Source organism: Brachyhypopomus gauderio, chromosome 1 (assembly GCF_052324685.1).
Source record: "Brachyhypopomus gauderio isolate BG-103 chromosome 1, BGAUD_0.2, whole genome shotgun sequence".
Lineage (NCBI taxonomy): Eukaryota > Metazoa > Chordata > Actinopteri > Gymnotiformes > Hypopomidae > Brachyhypopomus > Brachyhypopomus gauderio.
The window spans coordinates 17,406,262-17,428,835 of record NC_135211.1 but is presented as its reverse complement, the minus strand read 5'-3'; the positions used below and the strand labels follow the sequence as shown (position 1 = coordinate 17,428,835).

At 48.2% G+C, this 22,574-nt stretch overlaps 1 protein-coding gene and 1 long non-coding RNA gene across 12 annotated transcripts in view; both read left to right on the top strand.

Moving 5' to 3' along the window:
• chd9 (chromodomain helicase DNA binding protein 9) overlaps window positions 1-13,889 on the top strand; it is a 71,309-nt gene extending 57,420 nt beyond the window's left edge. For 7 of the 11 annotated variants that reach the window (XM_076999896.1, XM_076999913.1, XM_076999921.1 and 4 more), the window contains 17 exons: window positions 591-750; window positions 1,478-1,567; window positions 2,287-2,390; window positions 2,520-2,637; window positions 2,827-2,884; window positions 3,014-3,062; window positions 3,153-3,405; window positions 3,599-3,804; window positions 3,980-4,876; window positions 5,479-5,639; window positions 5,892-6,122; window positions 6,468-6,639; window positions 6,889-7,028; window positions 11,494-11,700; window positions 11,961-12,098; window positions 12,348-12,452; window positions 12,643-13,889. In XM_076999896.1, the coding sequence (XP_076856011.1) occupies window positions 591-750; window positions 1,478-1,567; window positions 2,287-2,390; window positions 2,520-2,637; window positions 2,827-2,884; window positions 3,014-3,062; window positions 3,153-3,405; window positions 3,599-3,804; window positions 3,980-4,876; window positions 5,479-5,639; window positions 5,892-6,122; window positions 6,468-6,639; window positions 6,889-7,028; window positions 11,494-11,700; window positions 11,961-12,098; window positions 12,348-12,452; window positions 12,643-13,500 (3,947 nt within the window). In that variant the 3' untranslated portion in view covers window positions 13,501-13,889. The remainder of the gene's footprint in view (window positions 1-590; window positions 751-1,477; window positions 1,568-2,286; window positions 2,391-2,519; window positions 2,638-2,826; window positions 2,885-3,013; window positions 3,063-3,152; window positions 3,406-3,598; window positions 3,805-3,979; window positions 4,877-5,478; window positions 5,640-5,891; window positions 6,123-6,467; window positions 6,640-6,888; window positions 7,029-11,493; window positions 11,701-11,960; window positions 12,099-12,347; window positions 12,453-12,642) is intronic. The other 4 variants (XM_076999938.1, XM_076999958.1, XM_076999928.1 and 1 more) reach the window with 4 other exon arrangements.
• Window positions 13,890-18,665: 4,776 nt separating this feature from the next.
• Window positions 18,666-20,851, top strand: LOC143526836 (uncharacterized). Its single transcript, XR_013133968.1, has 3 exons — window positions 18,666-18,848; window positions 18,944-19,178; window positions 19,494-20,851. It is a non-coding gene; the product is annotated as an uncharacterized LOC143526836 (long non-coding RNA).
• The last annotated feature ends 1,723 nt before the right edge of the window (window positions 20,852-22,574 follow it).

Genomic DNA, 22,574 nt, shown 5'->3' with positions numbered 1-22,574 from the left:
ATCAGTGCAGTACCAAATGCACTATGTTTGTCCATTTTGTTTGTGTGACAGTATATGTGTGAAAAAATTCACGAAGGCATATCGGTGTTACACTGAGTAAGCCGTTAGCAACAGTTGTTAACTGAAAGCAAATTCTGTGTCTACATTCTTGGTAACTAAAACCCGACTCATTAGATTTCATATGGGAAAGATTGGGGTTGGTAACAGAAAACGTTTTCTGAACATGTTCCATCCTGCGAACATCAGTACCCCTGACAGTGAAGTGACAGGTGTGTGTTTGTGTTTGTGTTTGTGTGTGTGTTTGTGTGTGTGTGTGTGTGTGTGTGTGTGTGTGTGTGTGTGTGTGTGTGTGTGTGTGTGTGTGTGTGTGTGTGTGTGTGTTTGTTTGTTGGGTGGATGTCTCTCTGTATGTTATTGTTGGTGTGCTTTTCTGTTTTCCCTTGCGTGTGTGTGCATGTGTGTCTGTGTGTGTGCATGTGTGTCTGTGTGTGTGTTTGTATATCTCTGTGTGTGTGTGTGTGTGTGTGTGTGTGTGTGTGTGTGTGTGTGTGTGTGTGTGTGTGTGTGTGTGTGTGTGTGTGTCCCTCCAGGGCTCTCCACTCCGGTCCCCAGGGGGAGGAAAGGGAAGAAGATGAAGACTCAGTCCAGCACGTTTGACATCCAGAAGGCCGAGTGGATCCGGAAGCACAACCCTGAGCACATGCTCTCTGACGACGGATACAAGAAGCACCTCAAGCACCACTGCAACAAGTACGTGTGGCCCTCCCTCAGGACCAGCCTGGCCACAGGTCACCCTGGGTACCACGCTACAGAAGGGGCCTCAGCCTGGCCACAGGTCACCCTGGGTACCACGCTACAGAAGGGGCCTCAGCCTGGCCACAGGTCACCCTGGGTACCACGCTACAGAAAGGGCCTCAGCCTGGCCACAGGTCACCCTGGGTACCACGCTACAGAAGGGGCCTCAGCCTGGCCACAGGTCACCCTGGGTACCACGCTACAGAAGGGGCCTCAGCCTGGCCACAGGTCACCCTGGGTACCACGCTACAGAAGGGGCCTCAGCCTGGCCACAGGTCACCCTGGGTACCACGCTACAGAAGGGGCCTCTGTCTGCTTTGTTGTTCGGAAGCAGTGTGGAAAAGAGCACAAATGAGTGTGCCTCTGTTCAGCTGAGCTAGGACAATTTTGTTGTGCACAAAGCGTCTACAGACAGATACACTGTGTGTGTGTGTGTGTGTGTGTGTGTGTGTGTGTGTGTGTGTGTGTGTGTGTGTGAGAGAGAGAGAGAGAGAGAGAGGGATATTAGGGGTGTATTTGGAGTGAGGGCAAAAGTGTGTGCGCTTTATACAGTTATTGTGTGTGTGTGTGTGTGTGTGTGTGTGTGTGTGTGTGTGTGTGTGTGTGTGTGTGTGTGTGTGTGTGTGTGTGTGTGTGCACGTTCCCTCATCTGTGTGTGTTTTGCACTTTCCCCTCTGTTTAGGGTGCTGTTGAGGGTGAGAATGCTGTACTATCTTAAGCAGGAGCTCATTGGTGCTCAGATTCAGAAGGTGCTGGATGGAGCTGATGCTGGGTGAGCCTAACATTGACCTTTCACCTCTTTCATGAGCTCTCTTGTTTTTGTTGCTTTGCGTTGTGGTCCAGTGGTCAGCTTTATGTGAAGGTTCTGTTCCCCCATTTCACTGACACATTAACCCCCTGAAAGAGGAGTGTGTGTGTGTGTGTGTGTGTGTGTGTGTGTGTGTGTGTGTGTGTGTGTGTGTGTGTGTGTGTGTGTGTGTGTGTGTGTGTGTGTGTGTGTGTGTGTGTGTGTGTGTGTGTGTGTGTGTGTGTGTGTGAGGGAGAGAGAGAGAGAGAGAGGTGTGAGGGGGGAGGGGGGGGGGGTCTGTGGTCTGTTACTTGGTAGTGCCAGGTACAAGGTTAGGAAGAGTCACTGTCATCTCTGGCTGCATTACAGACCTTTTGACTCATTACAATATTTCCATGTATTATTAGAGATAAAAAGTGTACTAGAGAATGGGATCTTGAACATACATCAACCTGGTCAATCTGTCCAAGCCTGCTTGCATCATTATTCAGAGGGTGCTTTTATCGCCATCTGCTGTTAATAGATAAAATTGCAGCTCACACAATTCTGTCGCTCACAGGTGAAAACGCACATCAAAGTGAAATCATCAAAGCAAAGCCCAACTGGTTTCAAACCAGTGTTCACAAGACTTATGATTGTTTGGCTGTCTGGGAACTCACTCCTACCCCTTGCCCCATTTAACTACTCTAGTGTGTGTGTTTCAGGGAGATGGAAATCTGGGTTCCTGACCCTGATCACGCTGAGCTTCCTGCTTTATGGTGGGACTCTCTGGCAGACAAATGTCTGCTGATAGGGGTCTACAAACATGGTGAGGATACACACATGCCCACCACCCTCCCGAGAGTGCTGCTCTCACTTGTTGGAATATGTGGTGGCCTTTGGGAGACGTTACACTGCAGGGTGCAGATGGATTGTTGAATTTCTGTGTGTGTTGCAGGTTATGAGAAATACAACACTATCCGTGCTGATCCCGCCCTGTGCTTCCTGGAGCGGGTCGGCCGGCCTGACGAGAAGGCCATTGCTGCGGAGCAGAGGGGGAACGACTTTATGGACGGGTGAGACACGCCAACACCTCGTACTGTAGAGGAGCACACACACTCTCGAAGAAGGAAGCATTCAGGCAGCAGGCAGTCTTTGATGTGTCATAGTGAACTGTGTGTGTGTGTGTGGTGTGGTGTGTGTGTGTGTGTGTGTGTGTGTGTGTGTGTGTGTGTGTGTGTGTGTGTGTGTGTGTGTGTGTGCAGGGACGTTGATGACCCTGAGTACAAGCCTGCTCCAGCTTTGCTGAAAGACGATATGGAGGTAAGCAGGTTACAGATCGCACACACACACATGCATTATTCAGCAGCGTGTATGTTGAAAACACGGGCAAAAAGACATTTTACGTCATCTACTGGCTTGATGCTGAATAGACACGTTTCTTCTATGCAGGATGATGCTTCCTCTCCAGGTGATCTGGTCATAACGGACACTGGGGGAGGTAGGAGAGTCCTGGTGGCTGCTAATTCGTACATGAAAACAGTGTCACCAGACTGTGTCATAGTATAGCACTGTGTGTGTGTGTGTGTAGAAGGAGGCTCCATGTTGGACGGAGGAGGCGGTCCTCTCGGAGCTGGGTCAGGGGCGTATTGGCCATCACCGTCGGCGTTGACGGCACGGCTCCGTCGTCTGATCACAGCATCGCAGCGCTTCACCAAGAGCAGACAGATCCTGCAGATCCACCAGAGTCAGCAGACTGTGACCCCTGACCTCTGTCCCCTGCCCCCCACCCTCAGCGAAACCCTCAACCCCAAAATGGCTGCTAAGATTGAGCGACAGCAAAGGTAGAGATTTGGTGCAGTAAATTTGGTGCAATGTGTTGCGAAACTAGATGCAAAACTAAAGTGAGTTTGTAACATAATATATTCTGAGTAATGACATGTGTGATTATATCAAAGCACACTGTCCCAAAACCGTTTAGTAGATGTCGGCTGGTTAAATAGGTTAATAAAATGCTTGACACGTCTTCTCCTCTAGGTGGACGAGGAGGGAGGAGGCAGATTTCTACCGCGTGGTGTCCACATTCGGGGTGGTGTTCGACCCGGACCTGGCCCGCTTCGACTGGACCAAGTTCAGGGCCATGGCTCGCCTCCACAAGAAGACCGACGAGAGTCTCCAGAAATACCTCTGTGCTTTCACCGCCATGTGTAGACGAGTGTGTCGCCTTCCCACCAGAGAGGGCGGTGAGTGTTTCTCACACACACATACACACACACTTGTCTCAGTGTGGCACTTCTATTTCTACACTCATACGAGTGTGTTTCAGTAATACATGCCTGTTGGCTGTTTGAGTCTGGCTGGAGTATTTTCAGCCTGGTCTCTTATTTGACCCTTCCTCCCTCTCATCTCTCTTCCCAGATGTCATAGATCCCTCCCTCTCCATCCAGCCAATCACGGAGGAGCGGGCTTCCCGCACTCTGTATCGCGTGGAGTTGCTTCGGCAGGTGCGGGAACAGGTCCTGCGTCACCCCCAGCTCTATGAGCGCCTGGCTCTGTGTCAACCGGGCCCCGACCTGCCCGTTTGGTGGGAGGCAGGACACCACGACCGGGACCTCTTGATCGGAGCAGCAAAACACGGAGTCAGCCGAACGGACTACCATATCCTCCGAGACCCTGAGCTCAGCTTCATGACTGCTCAGAGGAACTACAGCCAGAACAAGGGGACCCAAGCACTCGGCCAGGCCCAAAATCAGGCACAACTGTTGGGGCAATCCCGCACGCCCACCCCCTTACTGCAGAGCCAGAACCAGGCTCCTGCATCGCCACTGCCTAACCCCTCCCACAGAGAGGATGACCCCATGACCAAGGAGGAGCCACTCTCTGAGGGGGAGGAGGAGAGCAGCCAGAGGGAGGCGGGGCTAGAGGGGTGGAGTCCTTCTGTCCGGCCTCCTACACCCACTGGAGTGGGAGGGAAGGAGGAAGAGGAGGAGAAAGGGGCGGAGAGCGAGAGGCGGATGGTGGCCGCTAGGACGAAGCCGCTCACGCCGAACTCGGCCGCCAGGAAACCGAAGAAAGTGAGTAAGAGGAGTCGCAGGGAGGCCAGGAGGAGGTCCGGCTCGGACTCGGACTCCGACGGCTCCTCCTCCAGCTCCTCCTCCAGCTCTTCGTCAAGGTCCTCCTCATCTTCCTCGTCCTCCTCGCGGTCTGGATCCAGCTCCTCGTCCTCTTCGTCTTCCTGCTCTTCTGGATCGTCGTCTTCGTCGTCATCCTCATCATCTTCTGAAGAGAGTGACTGTGAAGAGGTTCAGAAGAGCAGTAAGTGTTTATCTGCCAACTGTTAAGATCTGTCGTCACACAGTATTGAAGTCATATTGTGAGAACAGCAGTAAAAACCTGTCTGTAGCCATTACAAAAGTACTAAACCTAAAATAATGCATTCGTATGCATGACTAAGTGGACTATAGTCATCAGAACTACTTATTTATGTCACCCAGGCCAGTAAACTCCAAAGTCCATGATGTTGTACTGAATCCAGATCAGTTACCAGCTATCAGTTTTTTCCTTTGTAAATTATTAGTAGGCGTATTGCCTGACATTTTCTAAAGCAAATTTAGTCTCAGCCTGGTTTGACAAGCAGAACAAATTCTCGGACACTATTGATTTGAAAGAAACAGTCTTGAGTGCCAGACTGATTTAATATCACTGAAGTGAGAGCATTTTCTGATCTATAACAAGTGCCATAGTCTGTGATATTAAGTACTTTGAGAAATGTTGTAGTTTATGTCCGATACTTTAATGAGATTGTGTGTGTGTGTGTGTGTGTGTGTGTGTGTGTGTGTGTGTGTGTGTGTGTGTGTGTGTGTGTGTGTGTGTGTGTGTGTGTGTGTGTGTGTGTGTGTGTGTGTGTGTGTGTGTAGCCTCAGCAGTTCCTGGTGTAAAAGGCTTCGATGAGGACAGCATAGCTTCCCACAGCACCACTCATGATGATATGCAGGACAGTCATGTGACCAATGGCATCACTAACCTCTCCCACCCCTTCCAGGGCGGATACATGCTTGCTGCTTCTTATTGGCCGAAGGTAGATGGTCTAACATTCGTACGGTGCTGTTTTCAGACTGGCAGTGTTGCCGGAGGTCTTGCGTTGGTACATACAGAAAAGACACATGTCATCTGTGTTGGTCATTAATGTCTTCACTGTGCAAGTCGTCATTTACCAAATGGCCACTTTCATTAATCACGTTGGTCCTCCCTCTGCTGAGGTCCTTACTACCCAGGTAGGTTCTCACTCCGCTAAGGTCCTCACTACTCACTCTGCCAATGTCCCTTGCAGGATCGTGTTATGATCAATCGACTGGACAGTATTTGCCAGGCAGTGCTGAAGGGCAAGTGGCCTGGTCCTCGCCGTGTGTACGAAGGAAGCACAGTGGCCTCCTTTTACACAACGAAACTCTTGGACAATGCGGCCAGCCTCACAGACGACCCCGCGGCTTCCCCTCAGGGGTCAAAGGTGAAGAAGCATGATGCAGAAAGAGAAAAGGAGTTCTCAGTCAAAATCAATGACGTATGTTATTTTAAGTTCTCCCCCACAAACGCCGACTGACGGCTCTGCGCATGTTCTGTTTGCTGTTCTCTGCCTTTGGTTTGTCTGCGCAAAACAAAACAGCTTGCAGCGTCTGATTTTACCCTGGCCCTCTGAGCTGCTTCTGAAATCATTTTATATAAACATTTTTTTTTTTTGGTTGTTATTTATTTATTATTCTATTTGTTTCACCTAGCGATTATGTAATCCCTCATTTCCCTTTTTTAGAATCGCAGCTTTTAGCTTGGCTGGCTATCAGGGGAAATAACGTGAACCTGTTTTGCATTACAACTGAAGCCCCTTGGTGTTGACTTTTGACCCCTTCAGCAGGAAGGCAGTCTGAAGCTGACCTTCCAGAAGCAGGGCCTGCAGGCCAAGCGACCTGCGGAGGACGGCGCCCTGGCACAGCAGCAGTACCTGGCCCGTCTGCAGGAGTTACAGAGCGCCTCCGACAGCAGCCTGGCTGACTACACCAAGGCCCAGAACAGCTATCCACACAGTAATGCCATCAATACAACACACACACGTGTTGCTTCTAGAGTGTTTCCGTCAGTGCTAAATACGTGTGCTGCTTACACCTAAACATAACTTTAGTTACAAATGAAAATAAAATGTGTGTGTGCGCGTGCGTGCGTGCGTGCATGTGTGTGTAGACCAGCCAAATGTCCCACACTGTCATTTGGTCAAAAATTTGGAGCTAAAATGCCTACACACAATCACTGTATAAACATTGTGTGTGTTCTCGCAGGTCTTGCAGGGCAGATGCATCTGAACGGAGTGGTTGATGATCAGCTGGTGGTGAAGAAGAGGAGAGGTCGAAGGAAGAATGTGGAAGGGATGGATCTGCTCTTCCTGAATAAGAGCAGAACACCTGCCACATCTGAAAGGGTACGACAGCTCATAACGCACTCGTAACCCCCAGCTCGCAGTTAACACGCTCATAACGCACTCGTAACCCCCCGCTCGCAGTTAACGCACTCATAACGCACTCGTAACCCCCCGCTCGCAGTTAACACGCTCATAACGCACTCGTAACCCCCCGCTCGCAGTTAACACACTCATAACGCACTCGTAACCCCCCGCTCGCAGTTAACACGCTCATAACGCACTCGTAACCCCCAGCTCGCAGTTAACACGCTCATAACGCACTCGTAACCCCCCGCTCGCAGTTAACACACTCATAACGCACTCGTTACCCCCCGCTCGCAGTTAACACGCTCATAACGCACTCGTTACCCCCCGCTCGCAGTTAACACGTTCATAACGCACTCGTAACCCCCAGCTCGCAGTTAACACGCTCATAACGCACTCGTAACCCCCAGCTCGCAGTTAACACGCTCATAACGCACTCGTAACCCCCAGCTCGCAGTTAACACGCTCATAACGCACTCGTAACCCCCAGCTCGCAGTTAACACACTCATAACGCACTCGTAACCCCCCGCTCGCAGTTAACGCACTCGTAACCCCCAGCTCGCAGTTAACGCACTCGTAACGCACTCGTAACCCCCCGCTCGCAGTTAACACGCTCATAACGCACTCATAACGCACTCGTAACCCCCAGCTCGCAGTTAACACACTCATAACGCACTCGTAACCCCCCGCTCGCAGTTAACACACTCATAACGCACTCGTAACCCCCCGCTCGCAGTTAACACACTCATAACGCACTCGTAACCCCCAGCTCGCAGTTAACGCACTCATAACGCACTTGTAACCCCCAGTTCGCAGTTAACACACTCATAACGCACTCGTAACCCCCAGCTCGCAGTTAACATGCTCATAACGCACTCGTAACCCCCCTCTCGCAGTTAACACACTCATAACGCACTCGTAACCCCCCGCTCGCAGTTAACACGCTCATAACGCACTCGTAACCCCCCGCTCGCAGTTAACGCAACTCGTAACCCCCAGCTCGCAGTTAACACACTCATAACGCACTCGTAACCCCCCGCTCGCAGTTAACGCAACTCGTAACCCCCAGCTCGCAGTTAACACACTCATAACGCACTCGTAACCCCCCGCTCGCAGTTAACGCACTCGTAACGCACTCGTAACCCCCCGCTCGCAGTTAACACGCTCATAACGCACTCGTAACCCCCCGCTCGCAGTTAACGCAACTCGTAACCCCCCGCTCGCAGTTAACGCAACTCGTAACCCCCAGCTCGCAGTTAACACACTCATAACGCACTCGTAACCCCCAACTTGCAGTTAACACACTCATAACGCACTCGTAACCCCCAGCTCGCAGTTAACACACTCATAACGCACTCGTAACCCCCCACTCGCAGTTAACACGCTCATAACGCACTCGTAACCCCCCGCTCGCAGTTAACGCAACTCGTAACCCCCAGCTCGCAGTTAACACGCTCATAACGCACTCGTAACCCCCCGCTCGCAGTTAACACGCTCATAACGCACTCGTAACCCCCCGCTCGCAGTTAACGCAACTCGTAACCCCCAGTTCGCAGTTAACACACTCATAACGCACTCGTAACCCCCAGCTCGCAGTTAACGCACTCATAACGCACTCGTAACCCCCAAGTCGCAGTTAACAAACTCATAACGCACTCGTAACCCCCTGCTCGCAGTTAACGCAACTCGTAACCCCCCGCTCGCAGTTAACGCAACTCGTAACCCCCAGCTCGCAGTTAACACACTCATAACGCACTCGTAACCCCCAGCTCGCAGTTAACACACTCATAACGCACTCGTAACCCCCAACTTGCAGTTAACACACTCATAACGCACTCGTAACCCCCAGCTCGCAGTTAACGCAACTCGTAACCCCCAGCTCGCAGTTAACACACTCATAACGCACTCGTAACCCCCCGCTCGCAGTTAACATGCTCATAACCCCACGCTCGCAGTTAACACGCTCATAACGCACTCGTAACCCCCCGCTCGTAGTTAACACGCTCATAACGCACTCGTAACCCCCCGCTCGCAGTTAACGCAACTCGTAACCCCCAGCTCGCAGTTAACACACTCATAACGCACTCGTAACCCCCAGCTCGCAGTTAACGCACTCATAACGCACTCGTAACCCCCAGCTCGCAGTTAACGCACTCATAACGCACTCGTAACCCCCCACTCGCAGTTAACACGCTCATAACACACTCGTAACCCCCCGCTCGCAGTTAACGCAACTCGTAACCCCCAGCTCGCAGTTAACACGCTCATAACGCACTCGTAACCCCCCGCTCGCAGTTAACGCAACTCGTAACCCCCAAGTCGCAGTTAACACACTCATAACGCACTCGTAACCCCCCACTCGCAGTTAACACGCTCATAACACACTCGTAACCCCCCGCTCGCAGTTAACGCAACTCGTAACCCCCAGCTCGCAGTTAACACGCTCATAACGCACTCGTAACCCCCCGCTCGCAGTTAACGCAACTCGTAACCCCCAGCTCGCAGTTAACGCACTCGTAACGCACTCGTAACCCCCCGCTCGCAGTTAACACACTCATAACGCACTCGTAACCCCCCACTCGCAGTTAACACGCTCATAACGCACTCGTAACCCCCCGCTCGCAGTTAACGCAACTCGTAACCCCCAGCTCGCAGTTAACGCACTCATAACGCACTCGTAACCCCCCGCTCGCAGTTAACACGCTCATAACGCACTCGTAACCCCCCGCTCGCAGTTAACGCAACTCGTAACCCCCAGCTCGCAGTTAACACACTCATAACGCACTCGTAACCCCCAGCTCGCAGTTAACGCACTCATAACGCACTCGTAACCCCCAAGTCGCAGTTAACAAACTCATAACGCACTCGTAACCCCCCACTCGCAGTTAACACGCTCATAACGCACTCGTAACCCCCCGCTCGCAGTTAACGCAACTCGTAACCCCCAGCTCGCAGTTAACACACTCATAACGGACTCGTAACCCCCCGCTCGCAGTTAACGCACTCGTAACGCACTCGTAACCCCCCGCTCGCAGTTAACACGCTCATAACGCACTCGTAACCCCCCGCTCGCAGTTAACGCAACTCGTAACCCCCAGCTCGCAGTTAACACACTCATAACGCACTCGTAACCCCCAGCTCGCAGTTAACACGCTCATAACGCACTCGTAACCCCCAGCTCGCAAACACGCTCATAACGCACTCGTAACCCCCCGCTCGCAGTTAACGCAACTCGTAACCCCCAGCTCGCAGTTAACACACTCATAACGCACTCGTAACCCCCAGCTCGCAGTTAACACACTCATAACGCACTCGTAACCCCCAGCTCGCAGTTAACACACTCATAACGCACTCGTAACCCCCAGCTCGCAGTTAACGCACTCATAACGCACTCGTAACCCCCAGCTCGCAGTTAACGCACTCATAACGCACTCGTAACCCCCAAATCGCAGTTAACGCACTCATAACGCACTCGTAACCCCCAAATCGCAGTTAACGCACTCATAACGCACTCGTAACCCCCAAATCGCAGTTAACGCACTCATAACGCACTCGTAACCGCCAACTCACAGTTAACACGCTCATAACGCACTCGTAACCCCCGCTCGTAGTTAACACGAACGCACTCGTAACCCCCAGCTCGCAGTTAACACACTCATAACGCACTCGTAACCCCCAACTCGCAGTTAACACACTCATAATGCACTCGTAACCCCCAGCTCGCAGTTAACGCACTCATAACGCACTTGTAACCCCCAGCTCGCAGGTAACACACTCATAATGCACTCATAACACGCTCATAACCCTCCTGCTCACAAATAACACGCTTATACAGCCCCCCCGGCAGTTAACACGCTCATAACACACTCATAACCCTCCGCTCGCAGTTAACACGCTCATAACCCTCCGCTCGCAGTTAACACGCTCATAACCCTCCGCTCGCAGTTAACACGCTCATAACCCCCCGCTCGCAGTTAACACGCTCATAACCCCCCGCTCGCAGTTAACACGCTCATAACCCCACGCTCGCAGTTAACACGCTCACAGCACGCTCACAGCACGCTCATAACGCACTCGTAACCCCCCGCTCGCAGTTAACACGCTCACAGCACGCTCATAACGCACTCATAACACGCTCATAACGCACTCATAACACGCTCATAACCCCCCAGCTCGCAGTTAACACGCTCATAACACGCTCATAATCCCCCGCTCGCAGTTAACACACTTATAATCCTCCCCTCGCAGTTAAGACGCTCATACCCCACTCACGCATTCTTGTGGGCATCAGTCCAAGTTTACATGCACATATCAGTGAGCTGCAACCAAGTTTACATGCACATATCAGTGAGCTGAAAAGTGTGTTTCAGGTCTCTTGATTTCTGGGTTAATGCATGTAGAGTTTTGATGTAGCATGTGCCCCTCTGCGTCTCTATCTAGGCTCAACCCAACTGGAGTGGGGGCGTGGCCACCAGCGGGGCCTTCAGCCAGGGTGCTGGGTCACTGGACACGGAGAGCAGGGTCCCCGTCATCAACCTCAAAGACGGAACTCGGCTCGCTGGGGACGATGCCCCGAGACGGAAAGATCTGGAACAGTGGCTGAAGGAGCACCCGAGCTTCGTGGCCGACGTGGGAGCCTTCATCCCTGTAAGCCCTCCAGGCCGCTCTGCTGGAGCAGCCCTGCTTCTGAACCATGTGTGTGTGTGTTTCTGAACCATGTGTGTGTGTGTTTGTGAACCATGTGTGTGTGTTTGTGAACCATGTGTGTGTGTTTGTGAACCATGTGCCTGCGTGTGTTTCTGGGCTTGCTGTCCTGGAACTGACACGTTCGTGAAAATGTTGGATGCTGTTTTCTGCTTATAGTAGAGCCAAACTTAGTGTCCAAATGTGTGTGTGTGTGTGTTCAGGGTGTTAATAAGATGCAGTTTCAGGATGGGCGACCCAAACAGAAGAGGCACCGGTGCAGAAACCCCAACAAGATCGACGTGAACAGCCTCACCGGGGAGGAGCGTGTCCAGATCATCAACCGAAGAAACGCTCGCAAGGTCAGAGGTCAAGTGTGTGTGTGTGTGTGTGTGTGTGGAACTGGGATACCAGCCTCATCACTGGGTGCTTTCCTTCACATCTCAGGAAATGTCCATTATCTTTGTGTGTGTGTGTGTGTGTGTGTGTGTGTGTGTGTGTGTGTGTGTGTGTAATGTGTACGTTGTGCACCACCCTGTGTGTGTGTGTGTGTGTGTGTGTGTGTGTATACTTTGCACCTCCTTCTCTGATGAAGCCGTCTCCTTCCTCAGATCGGCGGTGCTTTTGCTCCTCCTCTGAAGGACCTGTGCCGGTTCCTCCAGGAGAACCCGGAGTACGGCGTTCCTCCAGAGTGGGCCGACGTCGTCAAACAGTCGGTGAGAAATCCAGAGCTTTTCCTTCTCCGGGTGAAACCAGAACGATGGTGGTGGTCCTGCTCCGGTGGGTCCTTCCCACTCTGATTACTAAGAGGCCTTGATCATTTAGCACTTTACATTTTTTTTTGGCTGGCTTCACTTTTTTCTTGCTGGCTTCAACATGTAATGGTTCTGTTGGTTCCGTCTCCAGGGCTACCTCCCAGAGAACATGTTTGACCGTATCCTCACGGGCCCGATCGTCCCCGAGGAGGTGAGCCGGCGAGGCCGTCGGCCCAAGAACGCTCTGGCTAAAGCGGCGCCGGCAGCAGGCGGGACTGGACCCAACGCCACCCCCGGGCTCAACCCCCTCCTGGCCAACGGCCTCCTCAGCGGACTGGACCTGACCAGCTTACAGGCTCTGCAGAACTTGCAGTCACTCCAGCTCACGGCGGGACTCATGGGCCTGCAAACCGACCCGGCCAACGTGGCCGCCATGTTACCCATGATGCTCTCCGGCATGGCCGGGCTGCCCAACCTGCTCGGGATGAGCGGCCTGCTGGGGAAACAGGAAACGTCGGCGGGAGCCACGGCGACGGAGGGCGAAGACGCAGGGAGAAAGAGGAACAGAGAATCGACTGCTCAGACCTCGAGCGCGGACAGCAAAGTGGAGAGGACAGAGAGCCAGAGCTCCACTGCTACCAGCTCAACAGCTACCAACTCAGCCCAGCTAAGTGCTTCTGCCGCGGGCCACCCTATGGCCCTCAACCCCCTTCTACTCTCCAGCATGCTTTACCCAGGGATGCTTCTTAACCCAGGCCTTAATTTGCCTGTGGCCAATCAGCCACAAGCTACTAACACTCAGTCCGCTCCTCCAGCCCAGCCCGCCCCTTCTGAGGCCACGCAACAACCTGGCCAATCAAAGGAGCAGGATGGGGATGAAGGGGAGGAGCCTGAGGATCAGAAGGAGAACAGTGGTCCAGAGGGCTCGGGGAAGGCGGAGTCATCTTCCTCGGAGTCCGAAAGCTCCTCATCATCGTCTGAGGATTCAGATTCCAGTGACGAAGACTGAGCCTTTATACATATATAAATACATATTATATATTTATACACATCTCTTAGAAATGTATACAAACACATATATAAAAGCACTTACATCATGATTTTGTTTCTCATGTAAATATAAGAAGTAAAGTGTTGTGTAATAAAGATGGGGGAAAAAACGCAAAAATCCTATGTGATTCTGCAGATGCTGAAATAGGATTTCAGTGTTTGTTTAGGTACAATGTTGTTTTGACATTTTGCATGTCCAAAAAACTTTAGTAGATTTATGAACTTTGTGAACTTGTATTGCACAATGATGTACACTTGCAACCAACAAGAAATCAAAAAAAAAAAAATTGGCATTACTGTAATAATTATGTTGGGATTTAATTTTATTAAACATGAGGTCATACGTCATTGCTCATGCGGAGCTGTATAATTAATATATTTTGTGTCGGAGAAGCAATTCGACCATTCTGGTTTCTTTTGTAAATACTTTTGCAGGATCACAAACATCTGGACTCCACAGACTACTTCAGCAATAACACAGGCAGCTAACGAATGTCATCGGCGCCGACGCCATCGTCTCTCTGGCTCCCTCCCGTCCGCCCCCACGTTCCCCCCATCTTATCTCCTTCGTCACTGATGCTTTCCCTCCCTGGACTTTCCCTTCTTCATGCTAGTTTTGATTTTAATATATATATATATTTTTTTTCTCTCTCCCGTCTACATGTTTTAAGTTCCTGTCACCGTGAATCTTCCCAGGCGGTTTCGCTATGCGTCTTGTGGAAGCCCCTGTCCCACACACGTTACAGACCACCTTACCTACTCGAAAACGCATGACCCAATTAGAAATGCCTTTGGATAACTCTTCCACTGTAGTGCAACGCTACCCAGACTTGATGCTTGGTCAGTTACATTAGTCAGAAAATGGGCTTTTGTACATAATGTTGATTGCAGTGATTGTAATGTCAATGAGTGACAGTTGGGGGGACATATAGTGGCAGTGTGAAGCGGTTGCATGGGGTGTGGCAGTAGTGATGTCCCTCACTGACGTGGAGAAGTGTGGTGATGTCAGGACCAGTGTTCGCAGCTGCACGCCGCTCTAGTGCAGCGGAGAAGCAGATCGCTAGACGAGGCAAAACGTTAACCACAGTGACACGAGCAAATCCTGCCTTGCTAACAATGCTGTGTGTGTGTGTGTGGTTTAAAGCAACCAATAAGCCGGCCATTCTTCCTGCTCTGATCCAGATCTCTCCCTGTAGAGTGTGCACACGTCTGCGTGAGTGCATTGGTGAAGTGTGGAGCAGTACTCTCCTTCTCCAGCAGGGTGTCCAGGTCTGTGTCCTTGCAAAACAGCGCTGCACTGACTCAGTTGCTTGGAGTATTACTTCACTTTACAAATCCTCTGCGTCCTCGTGTAGAGCTGGAGTTGTGCAACTTCCCAATAGAGTATGGAAATACTCGTGACAAAAACAAAGGTAATGCAAATAAAGTATTTGAAAGGGACTTTGGTACTAATAGTGGTTTTGTTACGTGTGGACGACTCAGTAGTCCGTATTTCAGAGTTCTCCAACTCTGCTCCTGGATAGCCAGAAACTAGTGTAGCGTTTCCAACAAGCAATCCAATATTTACGAAGTTGAATGAGATGAGATGGTGCACAGAAGGTGGTGGTGTCCTGGATGAGAGCATCCTGGAATGTGTTGGCGGAAGAGAAGGTGACATTTTCTGGAGACAGGCTGGGGTCTGTATGGCAGTTTGGTCATCTTCACTGTTGTCTTGAGTGCTTACCATCAGAATAAAGCCATGGACGTCTCTTCCTTGGTCTATGATGGACCAGCCTTGACCTCTTCTCCCCTGACACACAATTCTTGTCATTAATGTGTTGTTTGCAAACTCAGTTGTGTGGTAGGGCAATGAAATGGTGAAAGTGTGCAGTACATGGTACCCCGGGGCACATGCGTCAGTACTCCTGTGCGTTGGGGAGAACAAATACGTTTAGTTGGCATAGCATAAACACCTGTTAAGACAAATAGTGCCAAGAAAATGTCTGGTGTATAATGTAGTATTACTTATCATTATGAATACTAATATTCTATATTAGTGATATTTAATTGTATAGTACATTTGCAGATGCAGTATCTGTGGGTGCCAGAATTCTAAAGTATCCAGAGGGAACAGGCTTTCTTTTCATACACGCTTCGTTTTGGTTTGGTGTTCACACAGCGATCAGTGAACCTTCTATATGCTGAGGAAGTGCTACTATATGCTCCCATCCGTCAGGTCTCACTAGTGCGTGTGTAAGTGGTGGTGGAGTGGTTGTAATGCTGTTTAAAGTGCTCTTATGCCATACCTCTCCGGCTGATCAGTCGCACCAGGACAAACTCCTACACTTTCCACTCAGTCATTTATTTTGGTTCCAGTTAAAAATTCACAGGAAACTTGTTGATTGGACTGGAGCACGGGTGATGTCACTGGAGTTCAGAACCTTCTGTTTTTCTGTGCATTTGATATGACGTTGCTACATAACACCTTTCTCTTTACTGTGATATAGGGCGTATCGTAGCCGGGTGTGCACATACTGAAACATAGTTTGGACTTGATACAATATCTGATTCTTTTTTAAAATTATTAATTATCATTAATCAACATTTAGGTGTATTTCAGAACGAATCTGGTGTGGCACCTGCTCTCCCACCAGTATTTATTGCAGTGTGAGGATTCACGTCATTAACGAACGGTTCTTTCAACGAGTCACCCTGAGTGCGTCCGGTTCTCTCTACCATGTTAGGATCATGTGACCTCGTAATAATCTCAATGCCTTCCTCTTTGGCTAACGCCACACCCTTGTCTTACTGGAGACCAGTTTCTGATTCCGATCTATAGTGAGCTTTTCTTACATCACGCTTATTCAACTGTGTAATTCTTAAAACACCTAGAAAACCCCCACTTACAATGACAGCAGTTTAAAGGAGGTCAGACTACTGCAGCCTTCTTGTAATGGTGGGACAACTATGAGTATTCCATCTGAATCATGACTATGGAACAGTGGTGTATGTGATTTAACATTACATTTACATCAAAACATTTTATTTTCTGTTTCTTCATTTTCTTTCTTGAAAATTGTGTTACTTTACTCAATAACTTTGCAACTATTTCAGGTATATTACATTGATTTACATGGCAACAGATGGGTTACTTACCGTAACTCCAGATTTTCCTCCCAATGACACAGGAACACAACGTCCAACCTGCAGAGAGTAAGACGTGTATACACTACTGTAAAGATGCTTTTTTAAACTATGTGAAGTAGATGAAACGATGCCAATAGAAGTGGCCCTTCCTTCCTTTATAGATTTTAGTTGAGCTTTTGATGATTCTACAGATCATTCATTGGATCCTTGTGTGGCAGAATTTTGTTTTGTTGCAATATTTGCAAGTTGTGTTCTGTGTAGTCGAAAATGCGTCATGTAGTGAATACCTGTCTTAAGAAGTCATTTCTAATTTATTGAATTACTTTCTATATTATATAGAGGAAATTGAGGTTTAATTATTTTTATTAAACATATTCTGACTATCCATGATGTGTTATGTCAGTTGCTTTTTAAATATATCATGGGTGCATTCTCTCAATTTTCCTGTCAAGCTGAAAGACATTTATTGCTCCAGGGCTGTTATTAAATAACATAACAGAATATTATTAAATATATTTAAATAATATTAATTATTAAATGTAATAATAATAACAGAATATTATTAAAACTTTAAACATTCAACGTGCATGCGACGACTTCTAAGATTGACAAAACTCAAAGGTCAATTCCAGGTCATGTTCTTCTCAGGATGGTATTGCAATACGTTTCCTTAGGGGTGTAGTAACTCAATATCACCACGCGGGGGTGCGATTGCGCATTTTTGGGCCTGCACAGTTCGCACAAGATACTTAACATTATGCACGTTTTAATCTGTTTTTAATTAAATGCTTGCACTCTCTCCTTACAGTCTTGCTTGTGTGGGTGTGCGTGTTTCCTTAATTTTATCTGCAGTAAATGTGTCGTATAACACCTATAAATTGACTACATAGAGGCCGAACATTACAGCCAGAACCTCTGCCATTTAGTATGTCCTTGTTCGGGGACAACTGGGTTAAACCATTTTAAACAGGCAAAATGGTACTTGGGCCAGAAATTGTGTCCATAATGCTTAAACATAGATATGAATTTACTGTGGATATAATGTTACTCCAAACAACTCCTTTTTTTTTCCTGACAGACATGTTCATCTGGTTATTTTCAGTGTTGTAACAGAAGGGTCGGTGGGCCGGGTTCACAGAATGAGGCATACGCCTTCAGACACACACACACAAAAACCGTGTGCCCTGATCCCAATCACTTGATTACTGATCCCTGCCCCTGTTCCTCGTTTATTCCCGTTTGGTTCTCCCACATAAGGCCACAAGTCCCTCTAGTGTTGCCCTGTCCTAACCAGAGATACGGTCTCTGGTCCTAACGCGGCGCTTCACCCTCTTTCCTTCACTGCCGCCCTCACAGGAAGTTTCATGTAAACAATGAAACATTCACTTAAATCTGCCCAACTGTTCTCCTGTCAATTTCTGTTTTGCCTTTCATTACGGTAATAGAAACCGAAGCAGAGTGTGTATGTAACGATGAAAGGTTTGTTTGGGCTGTGCTAAATCAGGACGATGAGTTCCAGCTGTCGACTGGCAGGGTAGTGTAGTTGTGTGTGTGGCTCTGAGGATTAATGTTAATGTCCAAATGAATATAAAGTCATCCAGCCGGTGCTCAGGCGAAATCAGTTATCAGAGCTGACCTCAACACTGTGTAAAACTAGTGTTGAAATGCAGGTGCGTCTGCAACGATTCCAAAATATACTTCGTTCTAGGTCAAACTGCCAAAGTGTGACCTGCAGGTTTGACACAGCACTAACAGAAATAGAAACAGCTCAACTGGCCCCAGGTTAACGTATGTTCCCACAGCTACAGGGGGACTGACAACCAGCCCGTTCTTGTTGGTCAGTCACCATGTCGTGACACAGGGCCGTTAAATCTCAGCCTGTGTTGCTTGGCAAGTAAATGACAATAAGACCTCAGTAATCTCAGTCAACAAAGACCTGTAAGCCGAGACCCCGGAGGCCCATGTCCACGGCACCAGAGTGAACAGGACGTCCACTGGGTAGTCATGGGAATGGTTCCTGCTGCCACAACACAGGCAACACTACAGAAAGAGCTCAAAGCGTTTATACTCCACACACCCCTGGGCTTGGTGGAAAAAAAGCTTTGTACATCATTAGCTGGGCTTCACAGACGAGCTCTAAAGAAACATTTTTCTTGGCGCACAGATACCCAAGAGCTAAAGGTCTTGACACACACACACACACACACACACACACACACACACACACATAAAACAAATCTTTTGTCTTGAGACCTTGTGTAAACATTTTCCAACAGCTGCTCAGTGCTGTAGGAGCCTCAAAGAGCCCGTGGACTGCATCATGGGGTGCAGCTCGAGCAAAGGGGTTCAGGTCGTGGATGCTACCAAGCAGCCCGGGGACAGGCCTGAGTCTGCTAGTTCAAAGAGCGCAGAGGACGCGGAGGCCGAGGTCTCCTCGGAGCAGGACAACCATCAAACAGACGTCCACGAAGAGGACTAACGAGTCCACGCGCTACCTGCACGTGCTTCAAGGTTAGAGTCCAAATGTTTAGTTCTCATTAGTATGTCTGGAGACATACAGTTTTACTGCTTGTACTACTACAATAATAGTAATAGTAATAATATTAATAATAATAATAATAAGTATTGTTAGAGATCACGCAGTGTTGGGAGTGTTGTAAAACACTATGCAAATTTTTTTATGTATAGTTCGGTTTTAATGACATTTGAGGAACAGAAACATCAACTTCACATGTTCTTATTTGATGAAAGCACGTGAGCTTGATTTTGGTTATAGTATTGTTTGCATTATGTTAAACGCATTAAAAAGATGTCTGTTGGTTGCAGTAACCACCACCTGCTCTACACCCATCGAAGATCCTGGATCCACACTTTCGCTCCAAGAAGCTTTATGTACAAAATAAATCAACCAAATGATGTACAGTATACTGTCACTCAAAAGATGGCACATTCAAGCTATTAGGCGCAATTAGCTGAAATAAATATATTGGACGTATCAAATAATTTGAGTTATGGTGTATTTAAATATTGCTTAACTGTCAAATTAAAACAGCTATTAGTTCTATTATCAAGATAACAATATGTCTGTAATAAATTTTCGGAGTGTCGGAGATATTTGTCTGTATTTTTCTCTATTTATTTCAGAGGCATAAAAATGCTTTACTTCTTCTGTCCACCAGGTGTCGTCCACGTTCACGTTTGTTGCTGTCACCACTAGGTGGCAGAAGTGTACTGCCAATATCTTGCCAATTTCTGGCTTCTCGCTCCATTTGCTGAGAACGTTAAATCTGATCGAAATGCACGTTTTAGCTTTATTAGCAGAGATTGAAGGGAGCTTGAAGGGAACGACCATTATATACGGTCTTATCACACACACCTATCAGTCAGACAGCAGGAAAATTACCGGGAAAAAATATTATCATTACACAAATGGAAGTTGTGATTGAATAATGTGCTTGAGAAGATAAATGAACAACACTGTCTGAAGGAAAACATGTAGCGGTAAACATCTTTTTAATTTCATATGCAGGATGAAAAAACGCACAATTTCGCCGGATTTTCTCTGACTATTGATTGGACTACCCACACCTGCAGAGAGAGCGTGCTTTATTACCTCATTATCAGTTAATTAATATGCAAGCATAAAACGCCAATTATCTCCGCGGTTGCATTTTGCCAGAATGAGACATTGATGTGTTAATGGCCGCGGAATTGATGGATTCCTCTGGGCTTCCGTCCTAGCGGTGAAACTGAGTGACGCCTTTAATAGTTGTGTGTTGAGGAACAGCGTTTGATTGAATAACGTCATTCTCGCTGTGACCGCGCAAATGTGAAGTAATTGACTTGACGTGCGAGCGCAATTGGAGTTCATATCCATCCCTTGTTATCTCCTGAAAATCCATCTATGGTTATATATGCTTCATAGAGGCTGTGCCATTCAGAAGAGTCGGGGATTTTCTGAAAACTAGAGCAGCTTTCTTTAATCGAAATTGTTATTTTAAAATTATTCTATTACAGAGAGTAAAGGCTTCAAGGGCTCACTGAAAAAAGAGATTTCGTGTATTAATAATGAGTTTTAGAATTAGGTCTGTTGATGGCTTTATCTTGCCCGCAGTCAAACAATAGTAAAAATCATTAACTATTGTTATAAAACTATTACATTCGTTTTTATACAGAATTGAAGGTCTAGAATTAATACAAAATAACTTGATCACATAAATAATATGAGATAATGTATGAATAACAACATATCTGCAAAAGGGTTTCTTTCAGTTAAAGGAACACTGTGTGTGTGTGGGGGGGGGATTTGTGTACATGGCCTCTATTGTTTCTCTATGTGAGTGAATGAATAAAAGTGAATAAAAGAGTGGAACTTGTACTCCTTTCCTGTGTGTGTGTGTGTGTGTGTGTGCACCATCATATACTGCATCCGTGCATTCTATGCACTAGTCATTTATGTGTGTATGTATGCATGTGTGTGTGTGAAGGTGAGTGTGTGTGTGTATGTATGCATGTGTGTGTGAAGGTGAGTGTGTGTGTATGTGTGTGTGAAGGTGAGTGTGAGTGTGTGTGTGTGTGTGTGTGTGTGTTTGTGTGTGAAGGTGAGTGTGTGTGTGTGTGTGTGTGTGTGTGTGTGTGTGTGTGAAGGTGAGTGTGAGTGTGTATGTATGCATGTGTGTGTGTGTGTGTGTGAAGGTGAGTGTATATGTATGCATGTGTGTGTGAAGGTGAGTGTGTGTGTGTGTGTGTGTGTGTGTGTGTGAAGGTGTGTGTGAGTGTGAGTGTGTTTCTCTGGCAGCTGCTGTGTAATCATGTGAGAGCCGGTGGAACACACAAACGCTGCCAGGTGCTCCTATTCATCTGTGTGATTTGTTGTTTAGCAGAAGTCTGTTCAAATGGAGAAAAATGGGAAAACGTATTCTAAATGTCATTCATTCAGTCGCCATGTCACTCTGACCTTAAAAAAATCAGCTCTCCCTTTTGTAAATGTGGATTGTGCAAAATACCACGTTTTTGATAAGGGATAGAGACTGCATGAAAGGCAGGTGTGTGTGTTTGTGTGAATGTTTGTGTGTGTGTGTGTGTGTGCTGTAGGCATGTCAGGTGTGAGTGAGTATATATTGGCACACTGAAGGCTTGGGAGCCAGTGGCACAGTGTGTGTGTGTGTGTGTGTGTGTGTGTGTGTGTGTGTGTGTGTGTGTGTTACAGACGGACGCTGGTGGAGCTGTGATCCTTTTCCCATCACTGTTCCACCTGTCCTCTCACCACCATACAGTCTCATTCATATATGCACAAACCAGCAATATACCACATTTCAGTGAGACACAGCAACTATACAAAGTGTGTGTATGTGTGGAGAGAGAGAGTATAACTGTGTATTTGTTTTTTTTAATATATGTAAATAAAAACAGGTAGATTTACAATTGGCCATAGCAGATTCTGGTCAATTGTAAATTAATTAGTGTGTGTGTGTGTGTGTGTGTGTGTGTGTGTGTGTGTATGTGTGTGTGTGTGTGTGTGTGTGTGTGTGTGTGTGTGTGTGTGTGTGTGTGTGCGCACGCGTTCATGCACACGTGTGTGTACGTTTACACTCCACAGTAAAGCGGAGCTCTTTTCCACACTGGAGAGAGACGTAGAAGGAACACTCAGTGCAGTCTTTAGAGCTCCTCCTGTATTTACTCTCCTGATGGAAGGGACCAACATTAACGGCGTGTTCACGAGGGCATCAAGTGCTTGACCTCCACATTAGCTGCAGTTACGCTCAAAGATCTCCTGGACCAGAGAGCTCTGCCTGCATGTGACATGTGAAGAGCCTGTTCTGACGTGCGGTGGCGGGGCAGACGTGAGAGAGCGCTGAGTGACCGCCTGCGTCCTTTAGGTCTTAGAGAGACAGAGAGTCCTTTAGA